The 14172-nt window shown below is 49.3% G+C and overlaps 1 protein-coding gene across 1 annotated transcript in view; it reads right to left on the bottom strand.

The window, feature by feature from the left end:
• The window catches only part of COPA (COPI coat complex subunit alpha), a 35358-nt gene that overhangs the window by 5144 nt on the left and 16042 nt on the right, over positions 1–14172 (bottom strand). Inside the window, exons 14-27 of the mRNA XM_079956448.1 lie at positions 12969–13051; positions 11744–11883; positions 10709–10794; positions 9763–9901; positions 8059–8221; positions 7207–7353; positions 6596–6785; positions 5446–5541; positions 4430–4518; positions 3955–4078; positions 3382–3471; positions 2560–2669; positions 1737–1814; positions 1119–1187 (exon numbers count right to left, since the gene is read on the bottom strand). Coding sequence (XP_079812574.1) covers positions 1119–1187; positions 1737–1814; positions 2560–2669; positions 3382–3471; positions 3955–4078; positions 4430–4518; positions 5446–5541; positions 6596–6785; positions 7207–7353; positions 8059–8221; positions 9763–9901; positions 10709–10794; positions 11744–11883; positions 12969–13051 — 1604 coding nt within the window. The remainder of the gene's footprint in view (positions 1–1118; positions 1188–1736; positions 1815–2559; positions 2670–3381; positions 3472–3954; positions 4079–4429; positions 4519–5445; positions 5542–6595; positions 6786–7206; positions 7354–8058; positions 8222–9762; positions 9902–10708; positions 10795–11743; positions 11884–12968; positions 13052–14172) is intronic.

Here is a 14172-nt window from a genome sequence, read left to right as displayed (position 1 = left end):
ACCCGGGGGGGGGGGCTCCCAGATGCTTCCCAACCAAGTTCTGCCGCACACACCCTCCCCTTCTCTCATTCTTCTCCTCTGCCCTAAAAATATCACTTGGCTTGCTGTATCTAGGCTAAGTTGCTGCAATGCATTATACTTGGGACTGCCTTTGAAGACTGCTTGGAAATTGCAGGTGCTGCCGATTTTGCCCACTGGGGCAAGATCAGGCATTCCCAAACTCGGCCCTCCAGATGTTTTGGGACTACAACTCCCATCATCCCTAGCTAACAGGACCAGTGGTCAGGGATGCTGGGAATTGTAGTCCCAAACATCTGGAGGGCCAGAGTTTGCCTATGCATGGGCAAGATGGTCTGAGAACCTAACATCAATCCTGGCCCAGCTGCGTTGGCTACCAGTTAGTTTCCAGGCCCGATTCAAAGCGCTGTTTGTGACCTATAAAGCCTTATGTCGAGCAGGACCTCAATACCCCAAGGTCTGCCTTTCTTCAAATGAACCAACTTGGAGCCTGCAATCATCATCTGAGGCCGTTCTCTGTGTACCCTCTCCATTGGAGGTCCAGAGGGTGGCAGCATGAGAACTGGCTTTTTCGGTGGTGGCTCCTCACTTGTGGAATGTTCTCCCTGGGCAGGCTCACCTGGCACCATCACGACTTTTCTATAGGCACAGGGCAAAAGCATTTCTTTTCTGCAAGGCCTTTAGCTTTTAATTACATGTGGCCTCTTTCACTGGGTTTAATCCTGCCTTTAAAAAATATGAATGTGTTTCAGATTTTTCTTGGCTTTATACTGCTTTTAATGTAAATGTAATTCTTGTAAATCACTTTGAGTTACTTTTGTAAAATAAAAAAGCAACTAGTAAGTTAAATAAATAAAAATAACAACATCCTTTAAAGGGCACATTGTGCAGGCGTCCAAATCAACCACTTCCGCACAGAACTGTGCTCACGTTCAGGCAGGCAAGAAGTCACAACCCCCTGAAAGGAAGCAAGGCTCACTGGGGACAAAGCTTTTGTTACAAAGATGAAACCCCACTTGTGACGTGCGCCCCGAAGTTCAACACGCTGTATGAGAAAGAAAAAAAGGCCAGTGCAGAGACATCGTCCCCAGGCAACTCACCCTCATAGCTGTCTCAAAAGAGCCAGCAAGGATATGATCAACTGGAAGCTGGGAATTGTTGCACCAGACCTAAGCAGGGAGAAAAGAAAGGGATCCGATTAGAACCACAGAAATCAGAGGACTTGCAGAAGTGAACTTATCCCATCGGCCCTCCACCGAAGTGAGACAGGAACCAGCCCAAGGGTGCTGAAAGATCTGCCTGATTTTATTTTGTTTTTTGAAAGCTCTGCAAGTCTGGCCAGATTTTTCAATTCGGCCTTCAGAAATTAGCTCCTGTTGCTTTTTTTTCATCTTTTACACTTTCAAAATGCGCATGTCTTGCGGCATCTTGAGGACCAATGCACTGATTCACAAGACTCCTCGGATGCTTTCACTGCAGCAGATTCCACACCTGGCAGACCTTTCTGGATTTATTTTTTTAATGGGAGTTTCGGCTGCGTGCTTGTCATCACAGCCGGCTGCCTGGGAGCAGCACTTGCATTTGGGGGGAAATGCAGGGAAGCGTCAAGCCCCTGCCCACCCCCAACCACCTCCCTTTTCTCTGCTACTTGTAGGGCTCGGCACTGTCTGCTGCCTGGTCTCAAAGAGTCTTGTGCCTCAGCACAGACGCCCTCCTACCTGTGCAGGGCTGGTGCCTTTGGTGGGCGGCACGAAGAAGCCGTCTTCTGCCTCTCCAGCAGGACCACCAGGAACATCCTAGAAGAAATGCGAGTGGGGGGAGAGAGAAGGAGGGGCAGTTACAGTGTGTTCAGACATGGAAGTTTTCCTGGTTACAATGCTAGTGTTTCCATCCCATTTTCCTTTCCTACTATGGCACCTGCGGCAACGTGAACAGTGGCTTTTCCTCATTCACACCAGTGGTGAAACACAACAACCAATGTCTGATCACAGAAGAGCTGGGAGGGACCACGAGGGCCATCTCTTCCAACCCTTGGCAATGTAGGAATCTTTTGGCCCAATGTGGGGCTCGAACCCACGACCCCAGGATTAAAATCTGAATGCTTTTACTGACTGAGCTATCCTGCTACTCCCCATCTTCCCCGCACATGCATGATTCTGTTCCCCATGTTCCGGTGCATGAAGAGGTAGACTGCGCCCGCACATGGAAGTTTCACAGAACTCACAATGACAAACATGCTCTCCACAATGGAACCAGAGCTCAGAAATGGGGCGGCTCATGCTTTGAATGCATGAGGTCCCCGATTCCATCTCTGGAGCCTCCAGGTAAAGGGGAACTGGGACAGCAGCAGGCAAAGGGAAAAGGCCCCTCACAGTCTAGGATCCTAGAGAGTGGCTGCCGGGAAGAAAATGGTCCAGGCTCAATGGGCCAAGAGCGAGTGACTTAAGGGGAGATGCGTAAGCATTTGCTTTTAGTCTCCCCTCCCCTCCAGTCCTGCTGCAATACATCCCCCCAGTTAAAATGAATCAACCCCATACTTACCAGTTCAGGGGGAAGATCCAGGTCCTCTTCGATTTCCCACCCACCTCCTTCCTCTTGGCTTTTAGCCAGGGCTTCGTCTCCAAAACCTTCCCCAGCGTCCACAAAGCCATCTGTAAGGGGACAGAGAACGGATTGGGGGAGTTTAAGAAGGGCCGACATGCACCCCATACAAAAACAGGAAGTGGTTGGGTTGCTTCATTGGTAAGTGGTGGCAAGGAAACCCCTTTATTAAGTAATGCAAAGCAGGAAAGCTTCAGAGAGTGAGAGACTGGGGTGGAATCTACACACGTTAAAAACGTTGTGAAAATGTGTTTTTTAAACCTTTTGAAAAACGCATTGAATTTGCTATAGCTCATGGTCGCCATCTAGTGTGCCAATTGTATATTGTACTTTACAACGCATTCAAAACGTTTTATTTGCAGCTGTATAGCTGACTCCCGGGAGAGGAAAGGAAAGCTCCCTGGAGAGAGCTGGGTCTGTCATTTTCTGTGGGTGGCCAGGATTAAGAGCTACCTTTGGATAGAGAGAAGACTCAGGATTTGTGCACTGCTTTCATACTTTAAACACCCAGCTGCTGATTTTCTCCTCTCTTATTTTTGATGCTGCTGCTGTTATGAGAATCTTATAATGCAGCCCTTAGTATTACAATCAAATTCATACGATTGTTTCAATTTTTATGTTGTAGAGATATTATGCAGTGACATCTGTGTTGCAAGCTGCAAACTGCCCTGTGGCCTTCTGATGAAGGATGGTATACGACCTTAAACCAGCAAGTGGCCGAGAAAACCTGGCTTTCATGGGATTTCACCGCTGAGCTCTCACCTTCATCCAGCTGCAGCTCAGCATCTTCTCCCCAGCCTTCGGTGCCTACTGTGTCTATATCAATGTCAGCAGCCAACGCGCCTCCTTTGCCTGTAGAGAAGAACAAGATCACCGATTTGTCTTGTGGTGGGATTCTGCAGCCTCAAGAGAGCCAGTGTGGTGTAGTGGTTAAGAGCGGTAGACTCGTAATCTGGTGAACTGGGTTCGCATCCCCGCTCCTCCACATGCAGCTGCTGGGTGACCTTGGGCCAGTCACACTTCTCTGAAGTCTCTCAGCCCCACTCACCTCACAGAGTGTTTTGTTGTGGGGGAGGAAGGGAAAGGAGAATATTAGCCGCTTTGAGACTCCTTCAGGTAGTGATAAAGCGGGATATCAAATCCAAATCCAAGAAACAGGCACGGCTTGAGGTACAGTGGCCCTGTTCGATAGCAGCCATTTCTGGCCTCCACAGAGGACAGAAGCAGCCACCCACAGGAGCGGCCTCAATACCTGGGAGCCCCTGCCATTCCCCACCTCCCCTGCAAAATCTGAGAAGGGCAAGCCTGCCAGTAACAATGTCCAGGCCTCCTTACCTTTGCTGGCAATTGTGCCTTCAAAAAAGCCCTTGGAGACAGTGAGCAGAGGCCAGTTGGTGTCCAGGGGCATGATGGGAGCAAGCGGCTGGAGCAATTGTGCATGGGGGTCTATCTCTGGGATCTGGAAGAAGAGGAGGAAACAAAGAACTTTCAACCCTCCATGTAAATTTGCAGACTCTCCACAGGGACAAGGAAGGGGCTGACTGGGAATTAGGAAGGGAGCCACACAGCCATTTCAGCCCAAGGTCAGTTTGGGAGAAAGCTTCAGACTGCAAGCAGGTGGGTGATAATGCTTATGCATTCTGAGATGCAGAGCCAGGGGTTCGTGATGCAACCTGAGAGACTTGGGTCAATAGGTCTGGTAAACTACAGACTTGTAAGCTCCCGCTCCTGCCCCCAGACTGAAATTCTTCCACCAGTGTTAGGCAAAGGGAGAACGGTATGCCCAGCCTGCCCATAGTCCTGCACTAACCGTTTCCTTTTCCAGGTCAAAGGTCTCTTTCAGGCTCTCTGCTTCCTCATCTAAGCCGTGGGTTGCAGCCGTCAGATAGGCCAGGGACTCTGACAGAGACAAGCAAGCAAGAGAAAGGTCAGGATGGTGGGAAACGCTCCAGGGTAGTCTGGTCATGCAAATGGAAACAGCTCCATAGCTGCTACCCTGTTCGGCCTGGAAAGGGTGGGATTTGACAGGAGGCAGAGGGAGGGAAGGGGACAGATAAAAGAAAGCCCTTCTTTGCACAGCTCTTAGTTGAATGATGGAACTCTCTCCTGTGGCTGGTCACCAACTTAAAAAGGTAAAGGTAAAGGGACCCCTGACCATTAGGTCCAGTCGTAGCTGACTCTGGGGTTGCGGCGCTCATCTCGCTTTATTGGCCGAGGGAGCCAGCGTACAGCTTCCGGGTCATGTGGCCAGCATGCCTAAGCCGCTTCTGGCGAACCAGAGCAGTGCATGGAAATGCCGTTTACCTTCCCGCCAGAGCGGTACCTATTTATCTACTTGCACTTGATGTACTTTCGAACTGCTAGGTTGGCAGGAGCAGGGACCGAGCAACGGGAGCTCACCCTGTCGCGGGGATTTGAACCACCAACCTTCTGATCAGCAAGTCCTAGGCTCTGTAGTTTAACCCACAGCGCCACCCGCATCCCCGGTCACCAACTTGGGTGGCTTTAAAAGAGGACTGGACAAATTCATCGAGAGAAGGCTACCAGTGGCTACTACCCATGATGGCTATGCCCCGTCTCCAAAGGGGAGGCAGCAATGCTTCAGAATACCAACTGCTGGAAGCCACAGAAGGGGAGAGGGCTCTTGGGCTCAGGTTCCACTTGCAAGTTTCCCATAAGGGGGCACCTGGTCATCCACTCTGAGAACAGGATGCTGGACCAGGTGGGCCACTGGCCTGATCCAGCAGGCTCCTCTTGTGCTCTTGTTAATAGAAACTGTGCTCGTTTTTCTAGGAATCCAAAAGCTCACATTGCCAGCTTACTCACTCTGTCCACAGTTCTTCAGGATCCTCACCCTCTCAGCCACGTCCCCAAGGTACAAGGCATTCTGGTAGTGGCCGCTCATGTCCTTCCGGATTTCAGCTGCAACAAAGAACAAGGGAAGGGGGAAATGGGTCACCTCCACACCCAACTCTCACTCAGGAGTTTCAAGCATTAGCTCACTGCAGCATTCCTGGCTGCTGCTGCTACAAATCTCCCCTCTCCCAACCTGAAGCTGATTCATGAGTTGCAAAAGGGCAGCCACCTCCCATTACTATGCATTTTGTCCTGCTTTCCCCCTCCTGAATCAAGGCTAGTGGTCAGTAGTAAGATTACAAAGAACCTTCCACATCTAGGATTCCGCATGGTTTGCCTTACACTGTGATGGGATGAATATGTCTTCTTATGAGACATAGCTGTCAACTTTCAGATTTGAAAATAAGGGATCAGCAGCCTCACCTGTCCCGGGGACTGTCTACGGGATATCTAACAATCCAGGACAGCAGCGGGAAGAAGTGGGAAAAAGCGCTGGAATAAGGGAATTTCCCTCTAAAAAGTGAAGGTTGACAGTTATGTTATGAGGTTAACACCATTTCCCAGTCCTTGACTGTTATGAGTTAAGTTTGCCAATAGTCACAAACATTTTGAGAGGGCCAAATATCAGCAACTGTGATCATGCTGAGAGAGAGGCAGGCGGCTGCATTCCCACACAATATGTCAGAACTCTGCTTATTCTCGGTTCGTTGTGAATGACTAGCTTGCTAGTACACGGAGCCCCTTCACTCTTCCCTTTGGAGAAAAGAAGAAAAACAAAGAAGGAAGGTATGGCTTATGTCCGCATCCAAAATCCTGGTGTGTTGCTCCCATATAAACCAGGAGAATATATCAGCAACAAAACAGGATCCTGGGTTCAGATGTCCCATCAAGCTATTCCTTCCTAGTCAATTCTGTGCCCTTGGGTGGAAGAAGGAGTGGAACAGGACATGTGCTGCTGGCTCACAGTAAACTGAGACAAGGCAGGAATCCAGTTTTACCATCATCTGCAAAGGTGGCCAGTCTGTTGCATGCAATTTTATTTTTTTATAATACATTCCTGAATCAGCTAAAGTTTCTGGCTCCGTATGGGCTGGAAGAAGCATTCATTGTAGAGACCAACCTATCTTCATCATCTTGCGCAGTTTCTCCAGATTGCCCGTAATCAGGTACAGGAAGGAGAGCTTGTCAAAGTTCTTGGTGCGCTGGTAACACATCTCCACGATCTGGTGGTTCCCTTGGAGCAAGGCCACTTCCCCCAGTTTTTCCCAACAGTTCTTATCATCCAAGGCTTTGGCTGCCTCCAGAGCAATCTGAAAGAGCACCAAAAACACGGCCCTCGGGTTAATATCTAGACAACCCCAAGGGGGCAGAGCAGAGAGGCCGTTCCCAGCCCTGCTTCTTGAGATCATGCAAGTAAAAGTTCACCAAAGACAGAACCTGGAGCCTTCATGATCCACCACTGAGCTATAGAGAGGAAGATTTAGCATTTTATGGCTTAGCAGTCAAATGTTGGGACAGAATTTGCCAATAAAAGGCAAGTTTGCTTTAAAAAAAGGAAAGGAGTCAATGCTGGAATGAAGGAGTGGATTTGCTGAACTAAAGACCTTGCTAGTTACAGATTGTTGAGGGGGGGAGGAAGCGTGGAACCCTTGTGAGAGACACATCTAGGTCTTAGATCTGCGTGCAAGCCCTCCTGGAGATGGCTGGAGGAGAGCTGGCGCCACGTCTCACCTCAATGTTGCCGCATTCGAGAGCCAAGCTGAACCGAGTCTTCTCGTCTTTCACAAAATGGAGTGCAACTTCAGGGTAGCCCTTCTTCTGGAGGTAGGCGATGATGGACTGGCCCACCAGCTTGGCGTTCCGCACCATGTGGAGCACCTGGAACAGGAGGCGGGGAACAAATGAGGGCGCAGTCACGCATTTAGGGAATAAGTCCTAGGTTAGCACAAAGACTATCACACGTGGCAGGCGGTAAGGAGATCTGGAGGGAAAGAGGCGCAGCTCAATGTGTGGTGGCACTGAAAAAGGAAACTCAGCGCTATGATGTGCATGTCCCCTAGTAAAATTCCTGTCAGGAATTATTTTCATAGGAGAACTGTAAATTAATTCCGGTTGTATGTTCCAGAGAGAGAGACTTGCTTGTAAATCATTGGGAAATTAAGATTTTCTTATGGTGTTTGCAAACAGTTTATCGAGTAGTCTAAGGTTTAAGGCTTAAGGGGAATGTTTCAATTTTGTAAACTGAATCTTTATATGCCTTTGTTTGTTCTTTACCGTATATGTTGTATTTGAAAAATAATTTAAAAAATGAATTCAAGTGCCTCCCTTCAGACTGCACCTCTTGGCCTCCTGAGGACATCTCACACGCTTCTGCTGTTCCAGCAGTGTCCTTACGTTTCTATGGAAAGCGGACGCAAGTCCTGCCTGCTCATATCAAAGATGGCAAGGAGGTAGAGAGAGATACAGTCACCCTCCACGGCTGCTGTACAGAGATGGGAGGCAACGCAAGAGACATGCCGTTTGAGAAGACCCCTCCTCCCCACCGCTGGGCACAGATGGCAAGAGGAAGCAGGCAGCACACACCTCGTCATACTTCCGGTTGATGAGAGCCAGCTTGAACTTGAACTCTGTCGGGTCAATGGTCAGGACTCGGGGGCGGCATTCGCGATCCAGGCAGTAGACGTTGTTCCCCTTCACCCGCGTCACGTAGATAGGCAGGTCCAAGGTGCGGATGATCCCGTGGTCTCTAGATGGGGAATGCGGAAGCATGAGTTATGGGGGGTGTCAGGACTGAGGAGGAATGATGGGAGCCCTCCCCCTTTTTCTTAACCTTCCCAAGGGCAGGAGGATTGTATTGATTTAGAACAGTGGTTTGCAGAAGAGCACAGTCCAGAGGGCAAAAGCTAGGAAATACTGGGTGAAGAACAGCTAGAAGAGGAAACGCCAAGAGAGAGACAGCTGGCAGTGTCCTTGGACAGCATTCCTGACCCCCCCCCCCTTTGCCTATGAAAGTGATAGAACAGAAAGCGCAAAGGCAACAAGTTCAGATTACCCAACATAGCAGTGACATAGATTAATGGGGATGGAGGGGATGAACCTTTACTGGGAGCAACACCATTTTTTTAGAGAGATACGCATTCTTTCGCTGTGATTATTAAAGAACTTATCTAGTACGAACGCTCCTTTCGTTTGATCTGCTTATTTACTGCCACTGGGGGAGGGATCCGAATCCCTGAAGCCTGACAGAGGGAATGGGCAGAAAATGGGGTCATACGACCTTCCCTTTAAATTTACAAGATTGAAAGTGGGGGAGGACACTTTCTGCTACTGGATAAACTTTGGAACTTTATAGTAAAACTGACTTAATATAATGATTGAGCTCTAACTAGGCTTTGCTTCCACTAGGGACTGGAAAGGGAGAGGAAGGGCACTTGAGCTCCATCAATGAGCCATCCTCCTTGGCAAACTCCTTTCAGATCTTGGTCTCTGCCATTTCTGTTCACTCAGGTCAGCTTTGTTTATAAGAGCGCAAGAAGAGCCTGCTGGATGCCCGTGGGGAGACTTTCAAGCCGGATTTGAGCACAAGAGCACACTCCTCTCCTGTAACTATTCCCAGCAACTGGTCTTCAGAAGCATTACTGCCCCTGACTATAGAGGCAGAGCACAGCCATTATGGCTACTAGCTGTTGAGTCACACTTAACACCACGCCATGGTTAAAACAAATCGAGGTTTACAAGCCAACAACAAACCATGGCTCCAGATCATGGTCTGTTGGGCAGTAAACATACCACTGGAGAAGGCTCAGATGATCTAACAAGCCATGGTTTAACAAACTGCATGCATGTCTCTCTTTAAAAAGCAAGTGCAGGCTTCCTCTCAAGACCAGGTGCTAACAAGGATTTTAATGCTGTTACTAAATCCTACTGGGGACTGGCTGCACACCAGCTTTTTAGAGCTGTGAGAGAACTCCTGTTTTGCGGCTATAATGCAGAGTACTTTGTCCCTGGGAAGCTTGTGTTCTTGTTGTTAATGAGCATATCAGGGTTTCCTTGTCTTCACTGTGTTAATTCATGTATCTTCAAAACACAGGTATGGCTGCTGAAAAAGCAGGCCCAAAAGCAACTTCAGGAGAGGAGCTTTGGCTTATGCTTCAGAGGGCAGTGATCAAAGTAAAAATAAGTGCCACTTTTATTTACAACCATCCTGGATAGCATTTTTGGAAGCACCATCATCTTGATCATTGATATTCTGCTGGACACCGCAGTCCATTCACGCTGCCCGCTTACCCGGTGGTGACGGCATATTTGATGTGGTTGCTTGTGGTGTAGATGAAGACCCCGCTCTCATCCCAGGCGCCGCTCTTGACCCGGATGTTCTCATGGATGTTACAAAGTGACTCCAGCTTCCTGTTGCAAATCATGATGGCTGGAGAGGCAAGAGCAGAGGAGAGATGTCATGCTCAAGAGGGCTTACTCCTAAGTAACCCCAACTGAAACAAATCCAAAGTACAGGGCACTGGGACAGTGTAGTGCCTAGGCTGGGAGGTCCTGATTCAAATACCCATTCAACCGTGAAGCTCAGGGGGCAGGTGTGGGCCAGCCAGTCTCTCTCAGTCTAACCTATCTCCAAAGGTTGCTTTGGAGCAGGTAGACGGAGAGATTCCCGTATGTGCAGCAGTGAGCTCCTTGGAGGAAGGAAAAGGAGACAAATGGGGATCATTCCTGTTAATGGCTCTTCTCTTCACTCGGTCAAGGTTTGCCTTTGCAAGCTCCTCAGGGCAGGGACCCCATTCATTCTTTCCTCCCACCCCTTAAAGCAACATGGGTAACTAACAAAGAACAGAAAGATGCCAACGTGATTTTCTGCGATAAAAAAAAGGGTGCAGATCTGCTGGCCTATCAGCAAACCCATTTGAAACTACAGTGATTAAGAGAAAACCCAACATGTAAACTTGTGGGGAAAGAGCCTTAAATGAATGCACCACCCAGCCCTAAAGTTATGTATGGCACTTTAACTCCCCTCTGTCCCTCTGCCCCACACCACACACACACACACACACACACACACACACAAAGAGAAGAGAAGAATAATTTTTAAAAGTAGCTTACAGTCAAAAGCAAAGCATTTGGGGAAGATGAGGAAGCTGCAAAATAGAGCAACCCAGAATACAAAAATCACTGATACGAAAGCCTTGGGCCTTGCTGTCAAGACACCTATGAGGCCTCTTCTTACCGTGCTTTGCCAGGAGAGCCACGTGGGACATGTCAGCCGACCAGATGACATACTTTACTTTGGAGATCTTGACAGAGGCCAGAGTCCTGCAGGAAGGGAGCAGCCCCCCAGTCCATGAAGTCACACCAGGACACGCCACCTTCCCTTCTTCCCCATTTGCCCACTATTCGAACGTAGGAGAAGCAGCAATCAATTGGCGGGGGTGGGGTGGTGAGGTAGTACCACAGGCAGAAAAAGGCTTTAGCCTACGGACCATGTGAAACTTATGCCGAATCTGCCTCAACTGGCCCACAGAAACCAGCTCTTCTCCTTTCTCTAGGGCAGTTCTCTGGGAATCCCTGGTGGCCAAGAACACCCCCAGATACCCTACAACACGGGTGTCAAACACAAGGCCCGTGGGCCGAATCCGGCCCGCCAGACCTCATCATGTGGCCCGTGTAGCCGCCGCCGGCCGCCAGCCTTCACCTTTTATTCTCGCTTCTTCTTTTTTGACACAAGAAAGCCACCTCTTCAGCGCATGCACAGCAGCCTACAAGCCAGAGAACGTCTGCCCTCTGGCGGCGCTGGCCGTTCTATACAGGAAACCTCCACTTTACATGCAGTGTAATTGAATGCAGTGACAATAATTTATGATAATAAAGAGTGGACACATAGTCCTACAGATACAACTGGCCCTTTGAGGGTGACCAAACTGCTGATGCGGCCCCCGATGAATTTGAGTTTGACACCCCTGCCCTACAATATGCACATTATCTGTGGTATCTTAAGGAAACCTGGCAGCTGAAAGGCGCTCACAGAAAAAAGCTGCACATGTTGGGTAAGGATCAGCAACTGGAAGCCGCTGGGCCAAATCTGGCCAGGTGTTTCTACTCCCCCATCCAGAGTGAAGGAAATCAGAGGGTTCTACAATTACAGCCTTGGGCTTCCATATCAAAGTGACAAAGTGGTAAAGGTCGTTGCCCACCTGGAGTTTGTCTGATGGACTCCACCACCACCACCCGAGGTCAGAGGTCATCTGCTGCTGAAGGTTCTTACCGTTTCTGCTGCACATCAAAGAGGGTGATGGAATCAGCATCTCTCAGCAGCAGGTTCCCAGTCCCAGCGTAGAAAATCTCATCGCAGTTGGGAACCTGGACCTTCTTGGTGATCTCATTTTTCAGGTTCTTGATCAGAATCTGCCATTTCAGCAGGCAGGCAAGAGACCGCAAAAATCAGGGAGAGGAGGGAAGAGAGAAATCAGGCACACAATGGCGAAATCCGGAAGAACAAGACTCGTTGCTGGCTAAGGACCTCACACACAGCTGCTCAGCACCTTTGCTTGCTACTCAGTGTTGCCTTGTCCCTTCTCATTTTAATCTGCCACATAACCTGACAACGGCTTGCAGGGGTAGCTCACAATCAAGAGAGTGGCAGGGGAGAGAGAGAGAGAAGGAAACAGAGAGCAGCAGCGCAGTGTAGTGGCTGAGACTAAGCTGCGAAGCAGAAAGCTCCGTTTGAATCTCGGCTGACATGAATTGCCTCAGGGGACTTGGCCAAGCCATAAATTCTCTCAGGCTCACCATATGCAACATGGAGAATAGCGTTCCTGTCAGGGAATAACTGCACCTTCCAGAAAGAGCATTTCTGTTCCGATAGGATTTCCCAGCTTGATGGATGGGTCTCTACCACGAGTGCCCACTTGTTAGGACTTCCGCCTTGTGTTAAACGTATTTGCTCTCTTTGTGTTTTTAACTGCTTTTAATCATCTTACGTGTAAAATTATCTCGAAACAATGATTTAGAAAGTGACTAATGAATTCATTGTAATAATAATAATAATAATAATAATAATAATAATAATAATAATAATAATTTTTAAAAAATCCTTTGCTTTAGTCTTCTTCTCAGAAGACTTCTCTGATTTTCCTCCTCTCTTCCTAAATCAACGTTTCTCTATCAGGATTCCATGAAACTTGTGGAAGTTCCAAGCTCAGGCAGGAGAAGCCGAGGCTCATGGGAAGGAAAGCAAGGCTGCTCCTCCTCAAAGACAGCTCACGGCTTGATGGGACGGGCAGAGCATTTCATATGAAGCTTATGCCAAATCAGACCCTCAGTCCACCTAGGTCAGTATTTTTTCAACACTGACTGGCAGCAGCTCTCCAGGGTTTCAGAAAGGGAGTCCCTCCCACCCTCCCTGGAGATTCCACTGGGGAATGAACCTCAGACCTTCTGCATGCCAGGCAGATGTCCTGCCGCTGAGCTATGTGGTTCTCCCCACTCACCGAGTGCATCCGATCCAAGACGGCAAAGCGGTTCCGAGCAACCCACACAGCTGTCAGCCCAGAGGAGCGTTTCCCTTCAGGAGCTGGGGGTGGGGTGGAATAATAAATGACAGGCATTAAGTCATATACTGCTGGCTCTGCTCCAGCTCTGCTCCTGCGGATCAGCTGCTCTCTCCCTATCCCCCCACCCCCGACTCCCATTTAACCTCAGGCTACATGTAAGATCCAGGCCCTCTTCCTCTCTGCCTCTGACACATACTTTTGGATTCTCAAAGTGGCCCACTGGAGGAGCCAAGCAGTTGCTGGGGGAACCGGCGCCACGACTGGCTGGCAAAGGAGGAAGCAGCCATCCTGGCTGACACGCCACTATGTCACGCTAATGAGCTATGCCTCTGCAGCCAAACAAAGCAAGCGCCGAGGGTCCTGTAGCCAACATAGGCCCCTCCTTTGCCTCTGCTTCCAGCAGCTGTTGCCTCGCACTGAAGCACAAAGCAACGAGTGTCAAGAGAAGAAGCCTCTCCGGGAGAGAACTGCACAGAGTGAGGTATCTGGGCTGATTCAGACATGCAGGGCAATACCGTATTTTTTGCTCCATAAAACACACTTTTTTCCTCCTAAAAAGTAAGGGGGGATGTGTGTGCGTCTTATGGAGAGAATGCAGGCTGTGCAGCTATTGCTTAACCCAGCAGAGCAAGAGCGAGAGTTGCGCAGCGCCTCTTGTTCTGCTGGCTTCCCAGCGAAGCGGGAGGAGGGACAGAAGGGAGCCCTTATGGAGCCTCTTCCGTCCCTCATTCTGCTTCACTGGGAAGGCAGCACAACAAGAGGCGCTGCGCAGCTCTCCCTCTTTCTGTGCTGGCTTCAGAGATAGCTGCGGCGCTTGCTCTGGCTTTTCAGAGAGGCGGGAGAAGAAACAAAGGGCAGCCCGTCAGTCCCTTCTCCCACCTCCCGGAAAAGCCAGCAAGAGCCGCTCTATCTTTAAAGAGCCGTGCTGAGTGAGCTGCCTTTTCTTGTTTTCCTCCTCTAAAAACTCTTATGGCCAGGTGCGTCTTATAGAGTGAAAAATACGGTATATAAATAAAAGTAAACTTTTTTGCATCAACAGCCATGAAGATCACGGGTGTGGAGCTTCTGGCCCTCCAGATGTTGCTGAACTATGACTTCCATCACCTCTGAACATTGAGCATGCTGGGTGGGCTTGATGGAA

This window comes from Podarcis cretensis (genome assembly GCF_951804945.1).
Source record: "Podarcis cretensis genome assembly, chromosome: 16".
In the NCBI taxonomy this organism is placed as follows: domain Eukaryota; kingdom Metazoa; phylum Chordata; class Lepidosauria; order Squamata; family Lacertidae; genus Podarcis; species Podarcis cretensis.
This window is presented reverse-complemented; position numbering and strand designations above follow the sequence as displayed.